Source organism: Pteropus medius, unplaced genomic scaffold (genome assembly GCF_902729225.1).
Source record: "Pteropus medius unplaced genomic scaffold, Ma_sr-lr_union100, whole genome shotgun sequence".
Classification (NCBI taxonomy): domain Eukaryota; kingdom Metazoa; phylum Chordata; class Mammalia; order Chiroptera; family Pteropodidae; genus Pteropus; species Pteropus medius.
The window spans coordinates 2749384-2777358 of record NW_024355990.1 but is presented as its reverse complement, the minus strand read 5'-3'; the positions used below and the strand labels follow the sequence as shown (position 1 = coordinate 2777358).

The following is a 27975-nucleotide window of genomic DNA, read 5'->3' as shown; positions in this document are numbered from 1 at the left end:
ACCCTCGCTAGCAGGTCACGAGCACCTCCATCCCGGCTCATTTCTGTGGCTCAGCCACCCGCCCTTGCGTGGACGGGCCGGAGTCTCCTGGACGGCTCCGGTTGGACCCACCTCTAGGTCTCTGCCCAAATCTGTTTTACCGTCATACTAGCGATGCTCCGACAAACACCCCTCCTCGGGGCTCCCTTTGTGGGGGGAAGGGGGAGGGATTGCCTGCGTCTGCTGCAGCCCCAGGCTCTGACCCGCCCGCCTCTTACTTAGTGGGCAGGCGTTTGACACACTTAGAGTAGCCGGATGCGGGAGCAGTGGGAGGCCCGCGTGCCCAGACGCCTGAGCGTGGACAGGGCCCGTGTTTACAGAGTGGTGGGGTGCCCCGGAGAGCGGGAGAGAATGCTCCAGGGGTCTTGCTGGGGGAGGGCAGGCGTCCGGGGAATGAGACCCAGGCCGACCGAGGAGACGGCCCTTCGGGAGGGAGGACAGGGTCTCGGGCCCGGGAAGGAAATGCGGGTCTGCGTCCCGGGGACCCGGGTGGACTCTGGGCACCTCTGGGCCTCTGATCCCGTTCAGAACCGCCGTCGCTCGAAACGTAAATCTTAGCTCCTTCTACTCGGGCGTTGCTGAGCGAGGAGGGCGATTCCGAACCGGGGAAGCGGAAGGGGCGGGACGGAGTGGGGACTGACCTTGTAGTTCAGCCGGCCCTTGGCCAGCCGGGGGATGAGCTTGGCCGCATTGTAGATGTCGTTGATCAGGCCGTCGACCAGCGCCAGGAAGCTGCGGTCGGAGCCCACCTCCAGGGACGGGTTGAAGACCAGCCCGGCCTCGTCCAGCTCCATGCGGATCTCGAACAGCGGCGCAACGCTCTCCTGCAAGGGCCATCGGGGGAGTCAGCGCCTCGCCCCGGGCAGGGCTTCCCGCCTCCCGCTGGCCCGGCCGGGACGGCTCTGGGGAGCACGCTTCCCGGGGGCCCCTGCGGCAGGTGACATGAAACCGAACGTGCCACCGCGGCCCAGGACAGGGGCGGCCGGAAGTGGACCCCACAGGCCGACTCCGGGGCGTGAAGCCCGTGTCTGCCACTTACTGGCCGTGTGGCCCTGAGCAAGACACTGACCTCCCAGTTTCCCCAAGAGAAAAGTCACTTTATAGAACAGAGACGGTAACTGTCCTTTAGGTCCTCGTGAGCACTAAATGAGTCGATGGCACATAAAGAGGGTGGAGCGGTGGCTGGCTCACTTCTAAGTGCTGGCAGCCACGCCACTGTGTGTGGCAGGGTCACAGCCACGCAGTGTGGCCTCTGCTATGCTCCAGAAAGGACGAGCCCTCGTGTCCATTGGAGGCTCCCGTTTAAAGAGCACGTGTGCACAGTGACCCTGTACGACCTGGATCCCCCCGTGAGCCTGCAAGGTTGAGGGTGCCGGCCTCATTAGGAGGGAGGTCAGCCCAATACACCGGTGACTCACAGCATGGGCCGAGGCCACCGGATCTGCTCTGCGGCCACCAGTCTTCTCCCAGACGGTCCCACGGGGGGCCCTTGGGGTGGCTGACCCCAGAGTCTACCAGTTCTACCTATGGCCCAGGGAGGGGGTTCGCTACTGTCCAAGTGAGCCGCTAAGTAGAACGAAAGCTCAACCATCGTGAACTCAGACGACCAGACTTCTCTAAAGCCTCTCTCTCGGGGTCACGAGGCCACTTGCAAATATGAGGACACCCCGGGATGTTCCGAGGAGGACACTTTGTTATCAGGGCATCATCGTGGTTCCGAGTGTGCTTTGTAACTACGAATTACGACTTAGAATCAGCTGACTTCATTGCTGACAGTTTGCACCGTCGTGGGTTGCTTGGCCAGCCTTGTGGTTGGTGGTGGTGGTGACTTTTATCAACACACTTCTGGGGCTGATTGTCTGGTGACAAGTGGCCTTTGAGGCATAGGTACTGGGCTCAAACACAAATCATCCTCCCCCCGTGGCTCGCACAAGGGCGTCTCACGGCTCGTCCTTTTCCGTGGGTGGGCCAGGTGGCCCGGGGGTCTTTGACCTTGTCCTGCCGGCAGTTCCCCAATAGTTCAGGGACCTTTGCAATGAAAAAGACAAGGGCAGGGAAGGCTCCTCCCATGAAAATGGCAGAACGAAATGAACTAGCGCGTCCCCTCTGCTGACCTGGTTTTCGCAGCCGCGTGGCCCAGCACAGGGTCGAGTAGGTTAGCGGCTGACGTTGCATGGCCCCACGCTCCCGCTCACCATGAGTGGGGGGCAGTGGACCCACGCCCCCTCCCCCGGCAGCATGGTAGGCCGGCTCGCGCAGATCGGTTTAGGTCTTCGATGGCCCATTTTTGGTGTGGCAGATTTAAGGTGACCAGATGTCCTGAGGATCAATTTTTAAAACTAGGCTGAGTTGGTCACCCTGACAGATTTTAAGAATTCTGTGTATTTGTAACGTGATAGCCCATTCTTTCGCCAGAAAACTGCAAACTATAGATTCTGACATAAACCTTATCTCATATTTACGATATCACATTTATAATACATATATGTATATACATACGAGACGCATCTTATAACTTACATCCATAACCATGTTATTCATGAGGTAATTCAGAGAGTTTTGAATGAAATAGTCAAATTCGTCTAGCACCATGTTGTCAATGTAGTTGACGTAATCTTTCCAGGACTGGCTCGTTGTATCTGCTCTGAACAGCTCTGCGTTTTCCTGCAAACGGAACCACACGGCTGACTGTCACTTCGCTGGTTCGTTCGTCCCCTCTTTAATCAGTTCACGCCATGACTCTCCGGGCTGCCCTTGACCTGGCCGCATACGGTCTGCTTTTTAATTCTCGAATGCGCCAGACTCTTCCCTGCCTTGGTCTCCGTGCAGGCTGCCCCCTCCCTGCCATTCTTGCCAGCTCTGGCTTCTCCTAGTCCTTCTGGTTTCAGCTCAGATGTCACCGCCCGACACAGGCCCTCCTGGGCCACCCCCATGCATCTCAGCTTCGGTTCCTCCCTCTGCCCCGCCCCCCGGCCTGAATTCCCTCTAGCAATGTGTTGTGCGTTATGACACAGGTGACAACTCTGAATTATTTTGTCTTTGGTCTGCACCTCCCCTTAGTGCCAAGGGGACAGCCAATGATCGACTGTCCTTCTCACCACTGTACCTCAAGCACTCAGCAGTGTGCCCAGGACAGAGCGAGAGCTGGTGGGTGTGTGTGTGTGTGTGTGGGGTGGATGGATGGTTGGATGGATGGATGGATGGATGGATGGATGGGTGAGTGAATCTGTAAGACGCTGAGTGCTATAGGCAAACAAAAAGTTGAATAGGACCCTATCTGTCCCCTCAGGCCATTATATTCTAATAAGGGAGAGAAAACGCAGGCTCAAATAACTTCAGGGTAAGATAGCAAGAAATGGTTCAAATGACTATCTAGAGGACTCTGGCAAATGCACGTGACGGCAGGGCCTCGTCCGGGTGGCTTGCTGGCGCACGCATCACCCAGGCTCCGGTCCCCCGCCCCAGCCCTCCTTGCCAGCCCTCCTGCTGCATCCTGTGCTGTCAACCTCTTTTTAACCTTGAACCAGGCGCATCTCTCCTGTGCCAGGAGCCCCTGGGCGGGTCCTTACCGCGACCATGGCCTGGATCTTCACGCCGGCGTCCTTGACCACGGTGTAGCGCTTGTTGAGAGTCACCAGCCTCCCGTCCAAGTCCAAGAGGGCGTCTTTCTTGTTGTCCTTTCTTTCAAACATCGGGTTGGACGACCAATCCTGAAGGGAAGCGGGAGGCGAGGAAAGCGTTTGGAGGCCGAGGACGGCTGGCCAGCGCCCCGGGTCACGCGCGGAGCTCTGCACTCCACGTGGGGTTCGGCCTCTCCCGCAGCGCCTGACTCCGGCGTGAGCGTGACGGCTCAGCTCGCCCGCCTCCCTGTCTGGCCAGTACATTTCCTATTTGCAGACTCCTTTTTGGAATCATTTGTTTCCAGTCTGATGCGCCGATGAGAATTGTGTTTTTCCTATGACCTGGTTTTCTCATTGAGCCGGGGAGCCAGCCGACCCCGGCCGTCTCGTCTTGGTCGGCATCCCACCCCGGTGGAGGGCATGAGCCTGGGAGAGCCAGTCCCCTTCCAGACTCTGCTTCTGCACCTAATCGCTGAGCAGGCCGGCCCTCCATCCGGCCCCCTACATTCCGGCCACGTCGCGTCGCAGCTGCAGCCCCTGAAGGGCTGCGAGGCGGAAATGGCCGGGGCGGAGCGCAGCGCGGGGGCGGCTCGATCCTCGCCAGTCACTGGCCCTGTGACTGTCCCCCCGGCCGCCGGGCGTGGAGGGGCCCCTGCCGTGTGGACAGAAGGCTGTGTCCCTCCCAGACTCAGACGCTGAAGCCCCAACCTCCAACGTGATGGCGTTTGGAGATGGGGCCTTGGGGGCGATTAGGTTTAGATGAGGGTGGGTCCCTCACAATGAGATCAGTGTCCTTGTAAGAAAAAGAGAGACGAGAACTAATTTCCTCTCCCGCTGCCTTTCTCTCTCCCCCGCATCTTAGGACATGGTGAGAAGGTGACCATCTGCAAGCCTGAAGGAGAGCCCTCGCCATAAACCACACCTGCTGGCGCCTTCATCTTGGACTTCCGGTCTCCAGACCATCTTCGCTGTTGTCAGGCAGAGGGAGGGCTGGTTCGGCATAGCCCTGAACCCACGAACCTCAGAGACGGGGAAGCCACACCCCGTCCAGCCGGCCCCGGACACGAATCGCAGGTGACAAGAGTCGCAGAAAGGGACACATGCGAGAGAATGAACGGACCGGACAGGGCGCCACTTTCCCATCGAAAGCCCTTAATCAAGTCTAGGGAGCATTAACAGAAGGAGACACATGCCGGTGACACGCGCTGGTGACACCCTCTGGCGACATTTCTCAGCCCTGAAGATAATCAAGAACTTCGTGGATCTCTAGGCAGAACAGGAGCAAAGAAAGGGAAGTCATAGGGTCCTCGGCCTCCTCGGCACCGAAGCTACGGGGCAGGGACTTCCGTGGGCCAGACTGTGTCCCCCCAAAGGTGTATGCTGACACGCGCACCCCCAGCACCTCAGGACGCGACCGTATTTGGAGAGAGGCTGTTTAAAGAGATTAAGTGAAAACAGGGTCGTTAAGGTGGGTCCCCATCCAGTGTGACTGGTGTCCCTGTGAGGCGCACACAGAGGGACGACCCCGGAGGGCACGGGGAGGACATGGCGTCTGTGGCGCTTTGTCATGGAGGCCGGAGCTCACGAACCCAGGGACGTTTCTAGACGGCTGAAAGTCAAGAACCACATAAAACAATTCTTCACCTGGACTGGATAGCGGTAGATATGGTCAACAGGAAGGTGTTTCCAGAAGCGAGGACCCAGAACGCCTGCCATCGAGGCATCCTTTTCTGAGGAACTTCCTTGAGGAAACAGTCCATCCAAGTGAAAATCCAATCGGGGGAAAAATCGCGCTGAGCGATTACCTTTGTCTGTAACGCTCAGTAGATCCCCGTGGGTGGCGAGGACATGAGCCAGTCCTGACGGAGATGAGCCCCAGGGGCCGGCGGAGGGGCGCGCACATGAACAAACTAACGACAAAGCCCTGGAATGTTTCAGCTCAGGGGCCCGGCGGGCGGAGAGGGCCCTGGCGGACACCAGCGTGATCCGCAGCCCCCTCCGGCAGCGGAGCGGTGGGGCGCTGGGACCGGTTCACGGTGCGATGTTGATAGACAAGTGTGGCTTAAAGGTGACTTCTTAAAATAAAACAGAATTCCGCAGCAGACATCGCAAAGGAATGGGGGAGGGGGGTTTAAAAAACTTCCTTTCGGGAAAATTGCCGCAGATGTTTTTGCACACTAGGGCACTGGCGACAGACCCTGGGGGAGGCCGGGGGAGGGGTCCCCCGGTTTCCAGACCGGGCTTGAGCGAGGGGCCGCGCCGCTCCCACACGGAGCCGCGGGCTTGTTCCGGGCACAGCTGAGCCTCAGTGCACCCTTCCAGCCCTTGTTCCTGGCACCGGCCTGGCACGGGGGACCTTGCACACCCTCTTGCTGAACATGGGAGGGACAGGGGACCCAGCACTGTCCGCGGCCCGGTCTCCCCAGACCCACCTTCATGGCCTGAGAAATGTTCTCTATGTTCTGCTTGGTCTTCTGCATCCTGTTCTGCAAGTTATGCAGAATTTCTCGCATCTCCTTAATGTAGTCGAAGACACCTAGGACGGAAGGAGGGAGTCTCACGGTGGCGGAGTGGGCAGGATGGGCACTCGGGCTGGCTTAGCCCTCGTTCCAGGAGATGATGCCTGGAAAATCTGTCTAGTCCCCCGGAAGGTGGAGCGGAAGTCCCCGGAGCCCCCCGAAAGGCACCGCCGAGGGCTAACGTGTGGGGAGTCTGGGAGCAGGATTTCCCGACCCCAAACAGGCTGGTCACTGATTCTGGCCACACTGCAGACCGCTGACGTCAGGGCCGGCCCGGGCAGCCCTGTCCCCCACACCACCACCAGCCCGAGCAGAGCGGGAGACTTCAGCTTCGGCACGAAGCCCCCGGGGGCGCAGCAGCGGGAAAGAGACAGATTCTCGGGCGAGAGCCAGAGCGGGGAAGCGTGTGGCTTCTTTGCCCAGAAAAGTCCCAGCAGACCCTGGGTCAATAGGTGGACAGTCCCACCATCCTGCTGAGGCCACAGAGGCCGGAGAGAGGGCAGCAGGTGCGTCGGGAGGTCTTGACACGGGGGGCAAGGCAGGACCCCACCCAGAGTGGGTCCGGGGGTGAAGGGAGTCAGGAGGGGCTTCTGCCTGGTTCACTGGTGAGCGGTGGGCGGCGGGCCGGAGGGGACGCATGGGTACACTTCTCCCTATTCCCTGACCCCTGCCCTGAGCTGGCCGCCACGGGCACTGGCTCTGCCACCGCCGTGCCCGTCCACACGCAAAACCGCCACAAGCTGCGGCCTCCAGCAAGGCCCGCGTGGAACCTTTGAGATCCGGGTACTTCCCAAAGGGTCCTCGCCAGACTCCGTTTGTAAGCGACACAAAGGGACTGTCCGGTGACGGGGCGAGCGGGTGGAACCACACGCGACCCCATAGCAGGCAAAGCAGACCCCCCAGCTGGAAGGCAGAGGCGGCCCCTAGGTGTGACTCGGGACAGACGCCGGCCGGGCCGGGCCCCTCCCGCCCCAGTGTGACCCGAGGGGACGCAGACGCGGCCGTGGCACCTTCGCTGTTCCAGAAGAGCGTCGTCTCTGCGGCCTGTAGCTTGACGTCGATGGCTGACAGCTCTGACTCTATGAGCGGGAACTCCACGTCCGTCACCGTGGTGGTGATCTGCGGAACAAGTGACGGCTTCAGGGCCTTCGTCCCGGACCCGGCCAGGCTTAACGTTGTCGCGTGGTAAGGATTTTTGTTACTCGGTCCCCACCAGGCCCATCGCGTCAGTGTTACTCGACTGGGAATTGCAGGCAAATCAAATTTGGGGAGGTCTCCACTTTCAAAATTATTTCCATCGCCAAGGATTTACGTATATATTTACCTCTTAATTACCCAAGCAATGAGGTAGAAAGAGAAGAAACTCTGGTAATTCAAAAAAACGGGGTGTGTAATCCAAAGCTTTTAAATTCGGCTTAGCAACAGACGCGGTGTGTTTGACAGACCTACGTGCTGGCGTCAGCTCGCGCCTCACCCCGCCTCTGGCTCTGCCAGCCCGTCACGAGGCAGGGGGCCTCCCCGGGGACCCCAAGGCCTCGCTCTTAACCTTTTGGTTTTCTGGCCTCTTAGCATCTGAGATGGGTGTCGCGTTCCTAGGTTGGTCAAATACATGGCATTTTCTGGCCACCATCCCCTACGACAGGCGTCTGTTGTAGGTAGGCAAGTCATGGGGAGCAGAGACGCCCTTTGGATTCACGACATGACTCCTGCTCACTCTTTCTGGCACAGGAGGAAGGGGTGGGGCATGGCCACGCGCCAGCCCAGCCAGCAGCAACCCAGACGGAGCTCCACAGGGGCTGGGGACGGCAGGACAGGAAGCGGAACGAGCTCCCTCTCTGTGTCCCGGGTAGAACTGGGCATTTGGTCCAGGGCCCCTACAGCAGGGGTCCCCAACCCCTGGGCCGTGGACCTATACGGGTCTGTGGCCTGTTAGGAACTGCGCCGTCCAGCAGGAGGTGAGCGGCGGGCGAGCAGTGAAGCTTCGTCTGTGTCTGCAGCCGCCCCCCAGCGCCGGCATCACCGCCTCAGCCCCACCTCCGAGCAATAGAAGTTACATTCTCACAGGAGCACTGTCCCTGGTGCCCAAAAGGTTGGGAACTGCTGCCCTATAGGACAGGCCAGGGAAGGCGTCAGAGGCTCTGGGAGACGGGCCTTCAGGTCAGGAAGCATGAGAGCATAAGCATCTCTTGGACAGAGAGAGACGGAAAATACCGGAAGAAAAATATTCCAGGTCCCTGACAGCTGTTCCAGTTGGGGACAAGGAGGCTGCGAGAAACATGAACCCACTTGAGTGAGCGGGAGTCACATGAGCTGGCGCTGAAAGGGGGAGCCACACAGACACCGATGCGTCCGGGACCGGACCCGCAAAGGCCCCATCCAGGCTCCCGCTCAGCCCGTCGGGACCTCTCTGCCGTCTGTGCCATGTCTCTGGCCCCTCCTGCTCGCTCTCCATCCCTCTGCTCCCCTGTGACTCCGGTGTCACAGAGGCTGGGACCCGACTGCGATCTCCTGGGATCCCGAGGAGAAGCACCTTGTCGGCCCGTTGGGGATCAGTGTGTGCAGTAAGCCAAACAGCTCCCCACAGATGCCCAGGGCCCGTGACGATGTCGCTTTTCATGGCCAGAGAGAACTTGCAGACGCGATCAAGCTAGTGGGCCCAGGGCCGTCACGGGGTCTCTTATAAGAGGGCCGACAAGGAGATCAAAAGAGAAGGCACTAATGGCAGGAAGCGGGGCTTGGAGTGACGTGACTGTCGATGGAGTGACACAGCCACGGGCCGGGGTGGGGGCGGCCTTCGGAAGGCGGACGAGGCGGGGGACAGATTCACCCGGAGCCTCCAGAAGGCAGCGGCCCCGCCGACACCCTGACTTTATCGGGAGGAAACAGACTTGGGACGTCTGTTTGGCCTCCAGAACTAGGAGAGAATAAAACTATCGTTTGAAGCCGCTCAGGGCGTGGTCATTCGTTACAGCAGCCACAGGACACTCTGACACTGTCCACGTCTGACCCAATCTGGGGCAGGGGTGGAGGTCACGTGGTGCACATGGCAGCCTCTTCTGGGACCTGTGGGTGGGGTTGGCCCGAAAGGGGCTGCCAGAGCTGCCCTCTGCACCCCAACTCCACGCTCTGATTACTGATTCAGCTGCCAGGGGTTCTCGTGCCAGGAGGGGGAGCTCTGAACAAACAGCCCTCTTGCCGGAAGGGCCTGTCCCCTAAGGCTGGTAAGTGACTGGTCGAGTAGGTACTCGACCTGCTTCTGATCACTCATCAGGTCCCAGATCCGAGAGACGTCAGGCGTCAAGACCGAAAAGGAATTCCTGAGCCGTGGAGCTTGGGGCGACTCTGCTCACTCCCAGGCCCCTCTCTGGTTTATCTCAGGGGGCAGCACCCTGGCGCTCGGCTTCCTCACCCTGCACCGCCTGGAAATTCATAACCCAGTCGGATTCCAGCCCCTCCCCCCACGTTGCTGGTAGTAACGGAAGTGATCTTGAGTGACCGATGTTACCCGAAGCCAAAAGCACTTAGGAGCGCAAAGCACCTACGACAGTCACGTAACGTGAGGCAAAGTCCAGCGGCGACAGGGCCTCCACCGCTGGCCGTCCGCGCCCCCACCTTCGCGCGGCCGTGTGTGTGCACAGTGGAGGGGGTGGGGGTGGGGGGGCGCAGTGCACTCGGCCATGAACACGACTCTTTACTCTTCCCCACTCGGAGACCTCACGCCCGTGCATGTTCAAAAGACAAAACTCGAAGAAGGAGGCAGAGCCGCAGCAGCTCACCTCGTTGTACCAGCCGACGACGAGCTCCAAGTTGCCCACGAACTTGCGGAAGGTCTCGTGCTTAGAGAACAGGCTCTCGGCGCTGTCAGGAATCCCCTTTTGGTGCTGGAAGTTCAAGTACTTGACCTCTCTCAGGACTGCCACCAACTAAGGCAGAGGGAGAGCACAGAGGTGATCGGGGGGTGGCCTCGATTCCCAATGCAGGGGAGGGTCCATCCCTGATGCTTTTGCAGCCTGGGGGCTTCAAAGTTTGGGGGGCAGATGTGGGGATGCCGCTGGCAGGATCAGGACGTCTTTGCCCCATTTTCTGGTCCCAGACGGAAAGCGCTGGCATTGCCAGTGCGGGGGGACATCAGCGGCTCCCCCAGGTCATCTGGAGAAAGGCCAGGGCGTCACCCGGCTCCGCCCGAGGACGTGACCTTCCCTGTCCCTCTCGTCCCTGCTCGCCGAAGGCCACTCTCACTGAGGTCGCGGTCTCCTTCGCGTTGCTAGGATGTCACAGACCTCACGTCACGTGACCTCTCGCAGCTGGCCACTCCCGCCTCCCGGCCACCGCTGTCTGTCTCTTTTGCTGTTTTCAGGATTTGCACGTTGGAAGCCACAGAGCGTGGACCCTCTCGGCCTGTCCGACGTGGCGATCTCACCCAAGGTCACGGCTTTAACGACCTGCCTACGTGGTGACTCTCACATCTATGTCCCAACCCAGACCTCTCTCCTGACCCTGGACGCCTATGTCCACCCTGCCTACTCGGCATCTCCGTCTTCATGTCTAGTTGACGTCTCAAACTCAACGTGGCCGAAACGGCACAGTCGGTGTCCCAAGCAGCTGCCTCGGCTGATACAACCCTGCGCTTACGGTCACCTGCCCTGTCCCCAGACGCTGGGGTGGACCCCTGTCGGCCTCACAGACTCCATTTCCAGCCTGTCCGCATCTCGTGGGCTCTGTGATCATGTCGTCACGGTGACCTCGCTGGCCCGGACGCCACCCTCTCATCGCCTCTCCTGGATTCCAGCAAAAGGGTCCTAACGGGTGTCCCTGCTCCTCACCTCGCCCCCACCCAACTACCTGCCACACAGCACCTAGAGGGGTCCTCGAAAAATACAAGTCAGATCAGGGCCGGCCTCTGCGATGGCCGCCACGCCACCCAGAACCGAAGCCCAGCGCCTCCGACGGCCCGCGGCCCTCAGCGCTGTCCTCTGCCACCTCCCCGCTCCCGCTCCGCCTGCCCGCCCGGCCACCGTGGCCCCCGGAACAGCCAGGCACACTGGCCGATGGCCGCAGGCTGGCTCCCGGATCCGATGCCGGTGCTGCGTCTCCACCTCACACCGCCCCTTCCTCCAGCTCCAGGAACCGCCTTCGCCTGCCCGGGGTACCCACGGTCACCCCTCTGTGACGCTGGCCGACCGGTCCCTCAGTGGTGGGAGGACAGGGTCTCTGTCTGGCTGGCTCACTGAACTACCCCGACCGCCACCGCGCCCAGGGCCCGGGAGGCCTCCGCTCCGGCCGCCTGCCGGACACACCTACCGCCTTGCTGAAGTTGACGCGGATGAGTTTCGTGACGTGGTCCCTCTGGATCAGGGGCTGCCCCAGGTTGAAGTGGCAGTCCTGGTCCACTCCGGCCACCCAGTCCTGGAAGGTCTTCTCACGGTAACCTCTCAGCAGTGCCATCATCTCATCGTATTTCTGGTAGATGAGCTTGGCCTCCGTGCTGGACATGACCCTGGGAGCAGAGCGAGGCGGCGTGGTGAGGCCCAGGCCGCACGTGCGTCTCGCTCCTGGGGCTTCTTCGGCGCCCCGACTGCGGCCGCCAGACCTCAGGATGCTGCAGCAGACGGCGGCTTCCTGCCTCTTCCAGGCCGAGCGACTGAATCCACGGACAGACTTGGGCCCTCGCCCTTCAGCAGCTCGTGCAGGAGGCCGAGCAACAACCCTGTGGGGCCCTGGCCCCAAATACCAGCCCCGGACTGAAAACCGCCAGCTGCCCGAGCCGCTGCCCACCCCGCCAAGGCGGGACCGGCCGGAGAAAGCCGAAGGCGCTCCCCGAGGCCATCACGCGGGCGGTTGTCCTCTAGTGCCCGGTGGTCGGGGCACCGCTGAGCCTCCCCAGCATCTGCCGGAAGCCCTCCTGCCCCCGCCTGCCTTCCGGTCCTCGCCACGGCAAGCTGCGCGTGAACGGCCTGCGCGCATCCCCAGCTGGGTGGGCTCCGTTAGTTCCCTCTGGCTGGCCGGCAAGCAGGGGTGGGGCACAAGCCACGTTTTTCCTGGCCACACGCGCTGACAGACACGTGGAGGCGGATGGGGATGCGCTGGTCCCCTCTGGCGTTGTGTCTGGGAAGTTAAGGCTCGGCCCGTGCGGAGCGTGGCCAGAGCCCCCCACCCCCGCGGCCGGGCGCCCGGACTCACGGGTGGTCTATGCGCTTCAAGTCCTTCATGGGCGTCTCCAGCCGCTCCTGCAGCTCTAGGCTCCACTTCAGCTGCCCGGCCACGGGGGGCATGTTTTTGTGAATTGGGGGGATGTTGCCATCTGCAGAGGCCGCGATCTGGGTATCGTACAAGATCTTGGTGTTATCCAGCTCGGCGTCGAACAGCTCCAGCATGACGGAGTACCTGGGCACCACCTCGGCAAGAATCAGAGGCCTCTCCAAGAGGCCCCCGCACATGTACAGGAGCTGGGGAGAAACGAGAAGGGCCTTCACGGGGGTCCCCTGTCCCGAGCCCCAACCCTGAGCGGACCCACACCAGCTCCGCGGCTGTCGACGCAAACAAGGCTCACAGCCGAGCTTCGGGAGGGAGAACACACGCGCCCTGTCAGGACAAAGAGCCCATGTCACGGCTGGTTACACGGAGGCCCCGTGCCTCTCGCGTGCCAATATTCCTGGCTTGCAAACCAACAGCACAAACTAGGTCCAGGTTCTGAAGAAACTTATTCTGGGCCCAGGAGAAATCAGGGTTTAGGCGAGGAAGATTTGAACAGTTAAAAAATACTATTTAGAACACTTAAAAATCGCCGTGATGCTGCATCGACGTAGCCAGCCCTTATCCGACAACTGGATAGAGAACCGTTTTGAGTGCCAAGAATTCGTTCTCCTGGGGAGAGCAGTGACCCTCCAGGACGCGCTCGGGCAAGGGCACCGCCATCGGAAAGTTTGTTTTGCTCTAAAGAAGAAAAACGGAAGCTGTGGGGAAGAGGGGACCAGGGGCGAAGGGAGCCAGACAGAGGGGGCCTCATCTCACAGATCGCGGGGTCCTCGGAGCACGAAACTCACCCACCGCTGTGTGCGAGCAGAGACCTGCGCTACCGAACACCACAGAAGGCGGCTTCAACGGCGGCAACGTGTCCTCTCTCAGTCTGGAGGCCAGAAGCCCGCAATCGAGGCGCCGGCAGCACCACCTGCCCTCTAAGGGCTGGGGGGTTGGGGAGGCAGGGGGAGGGGGTCTGTGCCAGGCCCCTCCCCTAGCAGCTCGGGGCTGCCGGACCCGTCACGCCCCGCTCCCCTCGGTGGTCAGTGCTTTTCTCCCCCTCGTGTGTCTGTGTTCGCGCCTCTCCTCCTATGAGGACCCCGAACGCTGGATTGGGGCCCACACTGCCACAGGAGGGCCTCGTCTTAACCTGCGTCCCAATCGCGTCTCAAAGATCCCAGTCCCGGAGAAGGTCACGTTCCCAGGCACCAGGGCCACAGGCACGGACTCAGAGCGTTCGGGAGGGCGCGGTTTATCCCACTGACAAAGGCGGCGTTTCGGTCCTGGGCCGACCAGGACGGGGGTGCAGTGGGGACGGGGCCCAGACGACGTGGCGGATGCTGGGAACACTGCGGGGGACTCGGCCCCCAAGGACCCGAGGAAATTACAGGGGAACCTTGGCTGTCACACTGGGGGGTTCAAGTCCAGGTTACCTAAGTCCCCACGGAGCAGGGACAGCCTAGGTCCCTTTCACGTGTCCTTTCCGTGAGAGGAAAGGCTGGCTGGGCCCGCAGACCGGTCACCCGGAGGGAGGGCCGTCGCGAACCCCCATAACCTACGCACGATAAACACTGGGACTTGTCTGAAAAGGAAAAGCTTAGAGAAGAGAATGACACCCCTGGGTGTTTCAGTTGGGACCCCAGCTTCTGGCTCAAACCGGATGGAGGCGGGGCATGACTTAAAGACAGGGTGGGCGGCCCGGCTGCAGGACAGCTTGAGGCTGGGGGGTGATGGATGGGCCCTGCCGGAGCAGCGGACCGGACTGTGGGATGCACAGCTCCAGGGAAGAGGCGGAAGCTCTGCATCCCGGGGGCCCCCTCCGTCCCACCTCCCGCCGGGCTCCCGTGGGGCCGAGCCAGCGGAGTGACCACACAGAGGACCGGCCCGCAGGCCAGCGGGGATTCGTCACTGCCCAGACTGCCCTGTCACATTTTCTCTGGGACACATGGCCGCCTGGAGGGTCGGACCTGAAGCTCAGATTTGCCCCAGTTTTTACTTTGAAAAATGTGACCATTGTTCTCAAAAATGGCCTTTTGGGAAAAAAGTAAAAGATGGTGGCAGAGAGAGATTTTCAAGTCCCAAAGAGCCGGAGGGAGCAGCCGCTGACCCTCCGATGGTCTGTCCAGCTCCTTTCTTCCCCGCAGGAAGCCAGCCGCGTACTAGGTCACCAGTGTCATGTTTCTAAAAAAAGTTGCCATGTGACAGTTGGAAGAAAAAAGTTCCTCCTGCTAATTTCATGACCCTCCTGACTTTATTCCCTCCCCCTTCCTCTTCCTCTTCCCTTCTTTTCCTATTTACTTTTTTTTTTTTTTTGGTTTCTGGCCTCTGAAAAGGAAGCTAATTTTATTCCCTTGCAGGAGATCACGTGGAAAATTGCTCTAGAACCTTCCTGGCTATGTACAAATTACCTGCAGTGAGAAACGGCTTTGAGGCAGCTTGGGAACAGACAGGGAATGGAGGGGACGTGGGGGGAGAACCCTAGGGGACCCCCTAATTGGAGCAGCGGGCTGTCGATCGTCCTTCGGTAAGAAAGGCGAGCTGACGCACGCGGACTGCAAGAGCCGCTCTCGTCCTCATTGTCATTGTTGTCTTGTTCATCGGGCAGAATCACGGAGCTAACGTTCACCAAACCACTTTTCCCCTCGGGGGATGGAAGCGGGATTTAGCCCATCGCAGGGGAGAGGTGGACCCCGTGCGGTGGGAGGTTTGAGTTCGTAGGGGGGCGGCATGAGTTTCCTCCTAGATCACCTCCTGCCCGCGGAGTGGGGACCTCGAGCTCCGGACCCCAAGGGGACAGGCGAGGGCGTCACGTCCCAGCCCAGCTCTTCCCTGCCCCACCCTGCCCATAGGGGGATGGCACAGGGGAGAGGCGCTACCTGCCTGGCACGTCATTGACTTTTGGGGACCCTGTCATAGGGGTGCATATTAAAGGACAGGCTGGAAGCCCCTGAACTTGGGCGACATTTGGGGTCCCCACCACCACTTGCCCCCCTCGCTGGAGCTGGCTCTCTGCCCAGCGAGAGCTCAGAAGCACCTGCTGTGTGGCGGGCTCGGCGCTGATGGAGCCCAAATCCAGCGCCTACCCACGGGGAGCTGACGATTTAGCTGGGAGGACAATGGACACCGAGGTCAATACCACAGAGGTCTGAGCGCTCAGGAGAGAACTAGGCAGGCCGGCTTGGGGGTGGGGGAATGAGCCCCTCTTAAAAGGTGGCCCGAGGCAGCTGGTGGGGGGAGACTGTGCTAATTTGCATGCCTTGCTATTTGCCTGAGCACCAAGTCGACCCAAATTCCCAGGCATTTCCACTTTAAGAATGTCCAAAAGGCAAAGAACAGCTGGCATTGCTCTGGAGAGGTCTTTGTGCTCAGGGGCAGCAGGCCCCCTGGCCCCCAGCTCAGCCCCTGGAACCCCAAGGGGCCCTGGCAGCAGTCAAGCACAGGGCTGGGCCGGGGTCCCAGGTGTGGGACCTGCCGGCTGGCTGAGTGACCTCGGGGGGGTTCAGAGAAATGGGGGTGACTGGGGTGACGAAGTGTTCTTGAATTGACAGTGGCTGGATGCATGACTGTGAACACACGAAAATCCATTTAAATGTGTGCTTTAAACAGGTGAATTGCATGGTATTCAGCGAATTCTATGACAAAAGCACCACGCGAGCCCCAAGTCACCGCATGGCGGTCCCTGTGGCTCTGATGGATGGGTCTAAGTGCTCGGGGCCGAGTTCTCTGGCGAGACTCCAACGCCTGAGAAGCTCAGGAAAATCCAATCGGCCCCCTAACTCTGAGCTCTGCTGTTTTGCGTGGTGTGTGTGTGCGTCTGTGTGTGCGTGCGAGCGTACGTGTGTGTGCAGATTTACTCTGTTCGTTGCGTTTTTCCGAGTTTATAATTTTAGTCTGTTAGATTTCCCGAGTTTATAATTTAAGTTAGTCTGTTCATTACGTTTTTGCGAGTCTATAATTTACGAGTCCATTCGTCAGTGTTTCCGAGTTCCTAATTAAGTCAGCCACCTTCCCTTGTGATTTCTTATGGCAGCAGAAAACCCACGTAGGCCAACGCCACGAAACGCGCCGTCGGGCGCAGGCAGTTCTCGGTCACGTGTTTTTGGCGCCTCCTGACTGCTCAGCGAGGGTCCCAGTCTGCCTGGGGCAGAAGGGGTCTCTGAAATGACAGCCCTGGGAACACGGGGGCGGGGCCGGCCACCCCGGGTGACGGGTGTGCCCACGAGGAGAGGGTGCGCTCAGCATTTCACCCCCCTGGGCTGTGAGACAGAGGGTCTGCGTGTTGGTGCTGAAGGGGACCAGGCGCCTCCGTGCCCCCAACACGCCACTGCTCGGGGATCCCCGGGTGGGGCGCACCCATCAGCGGTGGGGACGAGGGTGCCTAGCTCTAAGCGACTCGATGGGTGACGGTGGGACCTTGCTGTTTTAACCGGCTCCTCTTTGATTGTTCGCGAGGGCAGACTTGAAACACGTGTATCAGCCTTTCACGTTTCTCTATCGAATTCACATTCTCCAGGGCTTTCTGTGCTTCTCTCTGATCTATTTTTTAAAATCTTTTTTCCAAAGCATCGCTTCTTTTTCCTGACTGTAAAAGTACCACACGCTCAGGGCACACGACTTGGCCATCATAGCAAAGAGCAACGCGTATCAGCCGTCACCCCACCTCCCAGGACGGCTGCCGAGGCGGCTCCGCGGTGGCTTCCTGAGAACGTGTGAATTCGGCTCAGCAGATCGAAATGTACGTGTGTTTTATTTTTATAGCAGCTTTGCCTGTCCCTAACTTTTGCTCCTTGTACGTAGAGGGGGAACTGAATCGGGTAAGGATAAATGGACAGCTTCGCCCCACGAGCACGATGAGAATCAACGACTGTCACCTCAGGCTCACTTTCTTCTCTTACTTTAAGACGCGGCAGGAAAACCGTCAGGAGCCCCTCGGGGTGTTTGCTGCCGCCGTTCTCGGCATCGACAGGGTGCTGCCCCGCAGAGTTCCCACGAGGGGTCCCCCCCGAATCCCCGCGTACCTTTGCACAGGACTCGATGGAATTGCAGTCATCAAATGCCTGGCAGAAGATCGTGGCCAGCCTCCTATCCAGATCTTGAATTTTGGTCTCAAAATCAGCGTAGTCGTCATCGAAACTCTGGAAGTGAGTTAGCATGTCAACCTCTTCATCGGCGTGCAAAGCGGGGGTGTGCGCCCTAAGGCCCCCACGCCTGCCGGCAGGATTCAGGGTGCCGTGTCAGCCGAGCACGCTTACTGTCTGGGGGCTACAACGTGGTTTCCTCCGCCGCGTGCGTCCCCACCACGTGCCCCCCACTCCTGGGGCGTCTGTCGTTGCCCCAGCCAAGGCCCCCCGACGTGACTTACTGGATCTCCCGGGTCCAACGGGTCATATTTGCAGTCGGCAAAAACCTTCACCAGCTCGAAGACCTCTTCGTAGATGTGCATGACCAGGCTCCCCAGGATGTTCCCGCGGGCGCCCCCGAGCTCGATTTTTTCCAGCTTCAGAAACTCGATTGCGGTTTTGTAAAGGTCCTGGTGGAGGGGAGCCCCCGCACACCCCGTCAGGTCACCGTCATGGCCACACGCAAAGCCATGACGCCCGCGGGGAGGAGCCGGGGGCCACACACGACAGTCGGGGGCAGGGCTCTATTCAATTCCGTTAGTGTTCTCTAAAGTCGTTTCTGGAACACAGGGAGAGGGGACGGAAGGAAGGGTTCCACGAGTCACCCCAAGTAAGGAGGGGATCAGGTTGGGCTCTCTCTCTCGTCCTGACCCCCGCCGGCCAAAGTTCGCCTCTAGATCAACCACAGGCCATTGTTGGATGCGGAAGCGGTGGGCACAGCAGCAGCCGAAAGGGCCTGTGGGGGTGGTTTCCAGGCTCTTGCTAAGCTTCACGCTCTCTGCTTCCTGGGGAGACCACCCCACACCCGGAGCCTGTCCTTGGGGTGACCTGAGAGGGTGCCCTCCTGTACGAGCTGCCCGACGGATATGCACCTGTCAATTCTACTTCCTCTGGGTGGGAGTCACGCCCCCCCGTGGAGGCCCCACCCGCTTCCGCGCCGAGCGGCACGTCCCCTGTCAGACTCCCCGTCTGCTCTCTGTGCTCTTCGTTTTAATCCATTTGGGAGCATCGCGCGGTTACCTAATGCTTCTGCGTGTAGTTCTTACTTTCTGATCGGTATCCCAAAGGCTCCTCGAGGACCACGGCAGGGCGTGACACGGCGCCCAGAGCCAGTTAGACCGAAGCTGGCACCGAGGTGGGCACCATTTTCCCAAACTGTCCCAGAAGCATCGGTTACACCCAAACCCAGGGAAAGCAAGCGCAGGGCCACTGCCCACCCCCAAAGGCCCTCTGCCCCACACCGTTCACCCGGAGTCAGAATCTGCAGCGTGGGAACCGACAGCTGGCCGGCCGGAAGCTTGAAACACTCTGCGACGGAAATCCCGGGGCCCTACGTGGGCCCTGCCTCCCCAGAGTATGGACAAGATCCAGACGGGCCTCCCCGAAGCCACCGCTAACGGCTTCCACCACAGAATCAACGCTCAGTGGTTCCAGGACCATTTCCTCCCCGTTTTTGATGGCGTGAGTAGCATGCGCACCAAGTTAAAAAAGCACAGACAGAGACTACGAAACGAAAAGCAAAGCCTCCCTGCCCTGCCCTGCGCCGAGGACACCGTCCTGGACCGCTGTCACCCCCGCATCCAAACGCTGCTCTGCAAGGTCCCTCCTGAGCCTTCGCAGCTGCCAGCCGAGTCCCACTAACTGTCTCCCTTCGGCCTCCGGGCTTCCTGACCGTGGTCACGTAAGGCGTCATCGGCCTGCTCATACGCCAAAGGCATGACATAAGGCGAGAAGCCACCAGGATGAGTCACTTTTGTTCCTGGCTAACAGCTGGGCGCGGAGCAGAGGGGACCCGTGACGCAGGTTCCCCACGTCCCGGATTCACGGGGACAGGGATGAGGCTGGAAGACGCCGCCGCGGAGCGCGGGCAGAGGTGAACCAACTCTACCTCGATGGTCCGGACGCGGCGGAAGAAGGCGTTCATCCTGGAGAAGGCCAGGGAGGACGGGAATTCCCAGGGCACTGGCTCCTTTTCTTTCTGGAGGAGGAGGAGAGAGGAGACGGGCCGTCGGCCTCGCAGGTCTCCGCGGGCTCCGACGCCAGGGCCGGCGGCAGCCCCGCCTCGCCCTGGCTCGACCCTGCGCGTGCACCAGGCCGCACCTTAAAGAACAGCCTCATGTTCGCACAGCAGAAGTCGTAGGCCCGGTACAGCTCCTTCAGGATGTTCACGGACAGCGAGATGTTGTTGAGAACCTCCTCGATTTCGCCCTGCAAACCTTTCAGCACCTCCTCGGGGCTCAGGTAGGTCCGCGTCTGGGCAAAACAGAGGACGTTCCAAAGTTGTGACGTGCCAGCTGGGCTGGTCCAAGGGCGCTGTCTGCGGGTGGCTGGGCCGGCTGGAGGCCAGCCGCCGTGGCACACGGAGTGTCCCTCGGGTTTGCGTCCCAGCCTGTCTGCCGAGCGCTGGATGGTTTTCAAGAGGCCGAGCTGCTTCCCTCACCCGGCCCGTCATCCCCGGCCCAGGCCGCCCAGGCCGGCTGATGTGGGTCCGTGAAAAGGAAGAAGGGAAGGAGGCAGGAGGCTCGGTGTGGGACCGGACGACCCTGCAAGCCCTGGCCGAGCCTTGGCGTGCTGGGACTCCCCTCCCTCCGACACGGGGCTGCGCGGGCTGGCACCGCCCAGGTCTTGGGAAAACTCCGGGTGGCCAGCGACAGGACCAGCCCCAGCCGGGGCCTGAAGTCCCTGTGCCGACATGTTTGCCTGTGTTTGGGGGACGTGGGCAGCGGAAGGGCGGGCCCGGGCCGGGGCGGGGGGCTACCATCTCGATGATCTGGTTGCAGAACTCCTGCAGGGTGACGATGACCCTGGAGGGCGTGTTGTAGTGCTCCGAGGTGGCCCAGATGAAGCAGATGGTGTACAGCACCTTGGTGATGAAGGTCGGGAGCTGGGGAGAGATGGGCCGGCCGTGCGCTTTGTGGCCGCATCTCAGCTCTGCCCGTCCCAAGGCTTCAGGAGGTGACCCCAAAGCCGAGGGACGGGGCCTCCCTGGGCCCACACCCCTGCCCCCCCCAACGCGGGACCAGGCCCGCCAAGTGGCCTTTTCCCTGCTGCTGTACCATCGTGAAGTCGGCCTGCTCCATCTCCTCCAGCAAGATCCGCAGGGGCATGAGGTACAGAACGATGTCGTTGGCTTCCTTCAGCCCTGCAGGGGCCGGGGGCCGGGGCGGGGGCGCACGTGAGCGACACCCCGCCTCCGGCGCCCCCGGGTCTGTGTTAGGGAGGCCTGCTCCCCCCACTCACCCTCCGTGACGTTCAAATACACGTTTTGCAGGGCCGGCCAGTAGCAGCTTTTGGCCTTTTCCAGGATCTCGACGATTTTGTTCACTTTGGGCCTGTTCAGCTGGGAAGGGGAGAAGTAGATCAGTGTTCCAGGAGCGACCCAAAGACCCTGGGCGGAGGCCGGAGCCCGGGCCGGCGGGAGCGACAGCGCGGTGACCGGCTTCCCGGCTTCCCGGGTTCCCGGGAGCAGCGGTGGCACCTGGTCGTGGATGCACTTGAGGTTCATGAGCCGGGCGTCCCAGAACTCGAACTCGACCCGCGGCAGAGGCTGCAGCCCGTCGAGCAGGGCCTGGGCCGAGTCCTTGCTGAGCACGTCCCTGACCTGGTGGGCCCAGTCGATGATGATGGTCTCGATGGCGTGCAGCAGCGAGTTGTCCAGGGCTGAGGGGATCCTGCCAGGCGGGGGTCGGGGAAGACGCTGTCCCGGCCGCACGAACGGGGCCACCAGCCCCCACCCCCCAGGTGGCCCCGAACACCCGCCAGAGGCACCGCGTCTGGCCTCCTGTCCCCCAAATCTCACAGCTAGGAGAGACCCCGAGCAAACGATGAGTGTTATCAGAGGAGCCAGATCCGCAGAGAGGAGAAGAGGCCAGCTCTGGAACCAGCTGCTCGAGACGGCCCCCCACAGTTGTTTTTGGGGTCACACGGGCACATGCTGAGTGCTCAGTGGACGAGCCGTGGAGGACTGCCCAGGTGCCCACAGGACGAGCCCCGGAACGGGCACCTCTGGCGTGAGCAAATGCAACAAGTCATCACCCTGTATGGCTCCAAGAGTCTCATGCGCCAGGCGGCTGCAGACGTGGGGCGCCAATCACTGACAGCGAGGGGACACCTCAGGGTCCTGGTGCTTTCCGGGGACCCTGGGACACTCCACTTAGACTCATAGCCCCCACCTGCTGAAAGTCCCTCCCATACCCCTCGGCACTTTGGGGTACCCATGGCCTGAAGCTGGGCATCCCCTCTCTGGGCTGTGTGACAAGCATGACAGAGTGACATCCTGTGCACGCCGTGTGATGCCCGGGCCAGTCGCACGCGTGGCGGGGGAGGGGCTCCAGCGCCCCAGCCTGTCCTCACCTAACCCCTTCGAGCTCAGACTCGGCGCCGCCAGACGGCGCCGTCTTGGTCTCGGATGATTCATCAGCTTGCGAACCCGCCTCGGTGGTCAGGGCCCGGCCGCTCCTCCCCACGGCCGGCTCCCCGCAGGGCCCGCCTACCTTTCCATGGACTCCAGCGTGCCGTCCAGACTGCCCAGGTGCTCGGGGATGGGCAGCAGCGTCTTCCCTTTGATCTTGCCGCCCATCACGAACATTTCGTTCTTCAGCTTGTGGACTTGCTTCATAATGTCCTCCGAGACCACCCAGGGCCACCCGTTCAGGTTCTCACTCTGGTTTAACAGGGAGTAGAGGACCTGGAGGGAGCGAGTGTGTGGTTCTGCCCGTGCCCGCTCCGGCCCTGTGACAGCCCAGGGACACGGGGAACCCTCTGTGCCCGGGAGCCGGGGGGGCAGCGTCCCTCTTCCATGCCTGGGGGCGGGGTGGCTGAGGGGTTTCGACCAAGGACGACGGCCCAGCTCCCTTGTCCTTGTCGTGGCAAAGCCACCCCCGTGCAGGGGGGCCCGCTCCTGCCACACCAGCGCACACTCCTTGCTGACGGCGAACATTCCGTGCTGCCTGGGAGTATAGTTGTGGGCTGAGCTGAGACCCCCAAATTCATACGTCGAACCCCTAACCCGCAGCACCTCAGGGTATGACTGTTTGGAGAGAGTGTCTGTCACAGTGGGATTAAGTAAAACTGAGGTCACACGGGTGGCCCTAACCCAGTGTGACCGTTGTCCTTATGAGGAGCGTGGGACACAGACACACAGAGGGACACCATGCGAGGACGCAGGGAGGAGACGGCCGTCTGCAAGCCGAGGACAGAGGCCTCGGGAGAACGACCCTGTGACACCGTGACCTTGCGTCCAGCCTCCAGGACGCTGGCAGCCCCAGCTGAGTCATGCAGGTGCCGTGGGCTTCAGCTTTGGGGTGCCAGGCGCTGGCCTGGGCCCTGCCAAGCAGCCCCTGTGCCTTGGGCTCACACGAGGCAGCAGTGCGAGCCCCCGTTCCACAGATGAAGACAGCGATGGCCGAGCCGTGCGTACCGGGGCGGGTCCGACTGCGCACTGTGGGCCGCACCTGCCACGCCTGCGGGAGTGACGCCGGGAACGAGGCGGGACAGGGGAGCAACGGCACCCTGTCTTCCCTTTCTTTACTCGGAGCCTCAGACTTGGGGAAACCCAGCTACTGGTACTCAAACGGCCCACGCCGTCTGCGGCCGTGAGAAGGGACGGGAGCCAGCACGGGACAGCGGTGCTGTGACATCGAGAGAATGACAGCCCTCGGGGGCACAGCGGGGCCCGGAGGCCGTGCGAGCGCGCGGGTCTGTCTCAGCGCCCCGGGCAGGCGGGGCTGGGCCTCCCGCACGCCTACCCAGCTCCCAGGCCATGCCGATCCCGGTGGCCCGTGGACCACGCTCTGAGTCGTGGGGTACCAATCACTGACAGCGAGGCACGGAGCTCGCTTCTCCCGCGTTCTCGGGCCCCGGCCTGGGGCAGCCTGGACGCACCCACCTCCTCCACGACGGCTATCAGCTGGTCCACAGGCGTGGGGCTGAGGTCCCCATACAGCAGATGGTCCTTGTAGCTGTCCTTGCTGATGCTCCTCGGCTTCTTCTTGACGAAGTAGACCCCCTTGGACTTGAGGGAGGCCGGGAAGCCCAGGCAGGGCACGATCATGCCGGCCGGGGTGAGCGTCAGCACCAAGACCAAGGTGTCCGGCTTCTCCAGGAAGTCCGTGAACAAGGCCAGGTTCTCCTCCACGCTCATCATTTTGCCCCACTTGTCCGGCTTGAATTTGAGCATGGTGAACGCCACGCCCTCCAAATACTCTAGTCTCACGTCCGGCGTCACCGTCATCCTGACGTCGTCTTAGCGCCGCGGGCGGACACGGTGCAGCGCGTCTCCCTGGCGTTCGCGGCTTCCCGCCCGTCACCGCAGCCACTCGAACCCCTGTTCCAGGCAAGCAAGAGGAAAGGGCTCATCGTGCGTGTTTCCAGCCGTGGACGGTCCGCGGGAGGGGGAGGGACAGGCGGTCACCTTCCCCCCTGGCCCCCGGTGGGCTGTCACCGACGCAGCCGGGCTGCACAGCAATGCGTGTGCTTGTGTTAGCTGTGACCATGAAGCCGACAGGCTGGGGAAGGCGGAGCTGGGCCCTCGGGGAAGAGAGAACGAGATCTGCAGGCGACGGGGTAGGAAAGGCCAGGTTCGAGGGTCCCGGGAAGCAGGAACTCGAAGACATCGGACCCACAGGACGTGTGGGAGACGCAGAAAGCGGGTGGGGGCGGGCCTGGGGTGCAGGACGTGAAGTTCCGCACGCTCCTCCTGTCCTAACTTAGCCATGGCGTACCCCAACTTCCGCCCTGCTTCTCAGCTTCTCGCCCATAAAAGGATCCCACTGCAGTCCTCCCACTGGCCCCTCAGAGTCTACTCTGTCCTGCCCGCGAGAACCCACCCGGCCCTGCCTGGGTGAACTAGAGGGTCGGGGAGGGAGTCCCCTGGAAGAACACCCTGCAGTCTCGCAAAGCCATGAACGGGGTAGGGGGCGCGTGGGCACTCCCTGTGGATGCCCCGAAGTTCAGTTACCAAGATAAACACCGTGTCCCTATCGCAACAAGCAAAACTCTACAAACTCATGATGGACAAGATACCAAGACTCCAGGGAAATCGGGCTCCTCTGAGAGGGCCGGCATCGGGGCGGCGAGGGGCGTGAGGTCGGCAGGGCCGGTGCTGCCCTCCCTGGCGAGAGGAGTTGGGCCCAACGCTGGCTTCCCCTACAGCCCAGGACGCTGCCGCTGTGTCTAGATTTCTGGGGAAAGCCGGGGCTCTCGGCTCCTTTGGGGACTGGGAGAGACAGCCCCGCGCTGCATCACTCCTCTGGTTCCTCGGGGCTCCCTTCTGCCCCAGACCTGGCCCCTGCACGGCCTGACATCTCTGCGGTGACAGGTGACCCAGGAGCACTCACAGGATCCGGCTTCTGCTTTGCCCATAGGCGCTGCTTTCGAGATGGGCACGGTCTGCCATTCTCAGAAACACACTCGTCCCGTGAAGCGGGGGCTGAGTTTCATCCCGGCCACCGTATCACGGCAGAACGGCTGTGTGGCGGGAGATGGCAGCCAATCGCATGCCATTCTCCCCACGAGCGGACTCGGGGAAGATGTGCCGATGAGAACATGTCTCACCTGCAGACACATCTGCAGATGCCGAGGAAACCCGCCGGGCCCCCCGGCAGCAGGCGGAGCTGCATGCGGCATCTGTGGGGCGCCCACCGCCTGGAGGCCCCCTGGGGGGCCCCGTGCGTGCTGCTGAGCTGCTCCTGAGCCAGGCCTCGCTGCCACCCTTTCACAGACATGGGGACAGGGGACAGGATGCCAGGAGGCTCGCATGTGCAGCCACCTTACACTACTAGAATTTAAGGAGGCATCGTCCCGTTTACTGATTTTGTACGTTTGGGCTTTTACAAAATCGACTTTCCTTCCAAGAGTGGCATCGGGGGGTGGGGGGTGGGGGCTCCCTCCAGAGCCACGCCGTGTGTGGTTTGAGAGGTCCTGGGGTCCCCCAAGTCTCTCCCAGCCAGCCAGTCTTATCTCATAGTCCCATCTAGCCACGTTTTGGGGTGAAGGCCAGGAGATCCCAGTTAACAGACAGTGTCGTCCCACGTGACGCTTCTGGAGGAGGGCAAGCACGCCCATATGGGGGTGGGGGGCACAGGGACAGCCTCTTGGGAGGTGGCCCTAGGCCGGGCCCTCAGCACTAGACAGGAGAAGCCAGAGTTGGGGGCTTCCCGGAGAGGACAGTGTCTGACGCAGGGTGGAGGGCAGCATGGAGCGGCCGGGGTGAGGACACGGGGAGACGGGGCCGGGAGAGGGGCTGGCTGGCTGCGGGCAGCACGCACGCCACCCCGGACGCCCGACCGGCTCTGAGCGGGAGGAGAGCAGCCTCTAGCTGGGCGATGGGTGTCCGTCTGCCCGGGCCTGGCTTCCGCCTCTGCCCTCCGGAGCCCCCCAGCGACGGGCCACTTACCGGCTGACGGCAAACGGCTATCCCAGCCACGAGCGGGGCAAACCGGTGGCAGCTCTTCGCCCGACAGGAACGGAAACGGCTCCCTCCCCTCCAACAGCTGCAACTGCCACGGAACTTCGGCGAGTCCCGGGACTTCCAGAACCTTCTCCTCAGGACCTGCACGGCCGGTGCAGCACGGCAAACGAGCCTCCCTCCGACCCCCACCACGGTGGAAAGGCTCTTGGGCTAGAATATTTTAAAACTCCATCGAACGATCTTTGCCTTTGAACTGCAGCACGTGGCCCGCTTGACGCCATCACTAACGCGCTGGGATCTACTCCTGTTGCGTCACCAGTGCTTACTCTTTGTCTTGCTGCTTCTTTTCCTCTCTTGCCTTCCTCTGGATGAAATCATCTTGGATAAGTTCACCTTCCCCGTTTCTTGGGGATGAAACGCCGTCCGCTTTTCCTTCAGAGGTACGCAGGCATTATGGCCTGCACCCGGCTGCCCCAGAGTCCGTCACGGCCCTGCTCTCCCCCCAGCCAGGCAAGGGCGGGAGGGAGCTTCGGCGCCTTCCCGTGTCTCCCGTCACACGCACGGTTGTCATGCATTTTGGTTCTGGAGCATCACTGTCACTCCCGGTGCGGTTAAGGAGATATTCACTAAACCCCCCCCATCCAATCACCACTTCCTCCTCCCGTGAGCGTCCGTCTGGGGTCACGTGCCTTCTGCCTCTCGCAGTATGATTCCTTCATCTTCTGGAGGTGGCGGCTTCGGTGGCAGCAGAGGGCGGGGAAGGTTCACCTCGGTTCCTGGGGCGCTCCCGACGGGCAGCGGAGCTCAGGACACGTGACAATGCCCCTCCCCCCACCCTGCCGCCGGCCGCTTCCACTCCCTGCCAGAGCACTGGCGTTTCTAGCCAGGAAATCAGGCAGCGAAAAGAAAAAAGAGACAATTGGATTGGAAAAGAAGAGGTAAAACTATCTCTATTTGCAGATGACAATCCTAAAAAAGCCATAAAATAACTATTCGAGCCAATAAAAGACTCGGCAAGGTCGCAGGATGCCAGATGCACACACGGACACCAGCCTGACGGAATTCAGGAAACGGCTCCATTTACGACAGCACAAAAAGAATAAAATCTTCGGGGCTAATTTTTTTAAAACTAAGTGCAAGACTCGTACATGGAAAACCACAAAACATCAAGGAAAGAAATTAAAGATTTAAAGAAACAGAATGAAGTCCTGCGCTCGGGGACCCAGGAAGACTTCGTGTTTTGTTAAGACAACGATTCTCCTCAAATCGATCTCCAGATTCGAATAGGTCCCTGTCCAAATCCCAGCGGGCTGAAAACCACCTTGAAACAGGATAAAGTTGGAGCGGGCACGTGTCTCGATTTCAGAGTGTATTACGAAGCTACGTAATCGAGACTGACTGCCATACGGATCAATGGAATAGAGTCAAGCGTCCAGAAATAAATGGTACACGTACGGGCAACTGATTTCAGACGAGGGCGCCAAGATCATTCTACGGGGAGAGAATGGTCCTTCGACCAGCGGCATTGGGATAACTGAATACTCACATGCAAAGAAATGAAGTTGGACCCTCACCTTACACCAGCTACAAAAAGTAACAGAAAAAATGGATCAGAGGTCTAGAGAAAAGGACTAGAATTATAAAACTCTTAGAGTAAAACACAGGAGTAGATCTTTAGGATCTTGGATGAAGCGATGGTTTTGTATACATGGCACCAAAAGCGTAAGTGGCCAAAGAAAAAGAGATAAAGTGGGCATCACCAAAATTTAGAACTTCTAAGCTTCAAGGGACACTGTGAAGAAAGTGGAAGACCACTCAGAGAACTCATAACAATAATAAAACACAGACGACACCATTAAGAACGAGTAAAGGATATAGACAGACATTTCTCCAAGGAAGCTATACGACTGATCGATAAATACGTGAAAAGATGTTCGACACCTTAGTCATCAGGGACGTGAACACGCTCAGGGGGGTGAGCTCCTGTGTGACCCGGGAGGGGAGGCTGCCGGGGCCAGGGCGATGGCTGG

The 27975-nt window shown here is 60.8% G+C and overlaps 1 protein-coding gene across 12 annotated transcripts in view; it reads right to left on the bottom strand.

Moving 5' to 3' along the window:
* DNAH17 (dynein axonemal heavy chain 17) overlaps nucleotides 1-27975 on the bottom strand; it is a 106213-nt gene that overhangs the window by 75223 nt on the left and 3015 nt on the right. For 8 of the 12 annotated variants that reach the window (XR_005652146.1, XM_039859625.1, XM_039859618.1 and 5 more), the window contains 18 exons: nucleotides 23423-23860; nucleotides 22029-22222; nucleotides 21014-21206; nucleotides 20776-20875; nucleotides 20592-20677; nucleotides 20294-20419; nucleotides 19636-19788; nucleotides 19424-19513; nucleotides 17778-17945; nucleotides 17434-17550; nucleotides 12359-12624; nucleotides 11480-11675; nucleotides 9955-10101; nucleotides 7189-7297; nucleotides 6092-6195; nucleotides 3609-3749; nucleotides 2560-2703; nucleotides 681-863 (listed from right to left, as the gene is read on the bottom strand). Coding sequence is in view for 11 of the 12 variants with exons in the window: in XM_039859625.1 (XP_039715559.1) it covers nucleotides 681-863; nucleotides 2560-2703; nucleotides 3609-3749; nucleotides 6092-6195; nucleotides 7189-7297; nucleotides 9955-10101; nucleotides 11480-11675; nucleotides 12359-12624; nucleotides 17434-17550; nucleotides 17778-17945; nucleotides 19424-19513; nucleotides 19636-19788; nucleotides 20294-20419; nucleotides 20592-20677; nucleotides 20776-20875; nucleotides 21014-21206; nucleotides 22029-22222; nucleotides 23423-23767 (2862 nt within the window). In the remaining variant the exon portion in view is untranslated. Of the gene's footprint in view, nucleotides 1-680; nucleotides 864-2559; nucleotides 2704-3608; nucleotides 3750-6091; nucleotides 6196-7188; nucleotides 7298-9954; nucleotides 10102-11479; nucleotides 11676-12358; nucleotides 12625-17433; nucleotides 17551-17777; nucleotides 17946-19423; nucleotides 19514-19635; nucleotides 19789-20293; nucleotides 20420-20591; nucleotides 20678-20775; nucleotides 20876-21013; nucleotides 21207-22028; nucleotides 22223-23422; nucleotides 23861-25930; nucleotides 26569-27975 lie in introns of those variants that run through there. The other 4 variants (XM_039859615.1, XM_039859617.1, XM_039859620.1 and 1 more) reach the window with 4 other exon arrangements.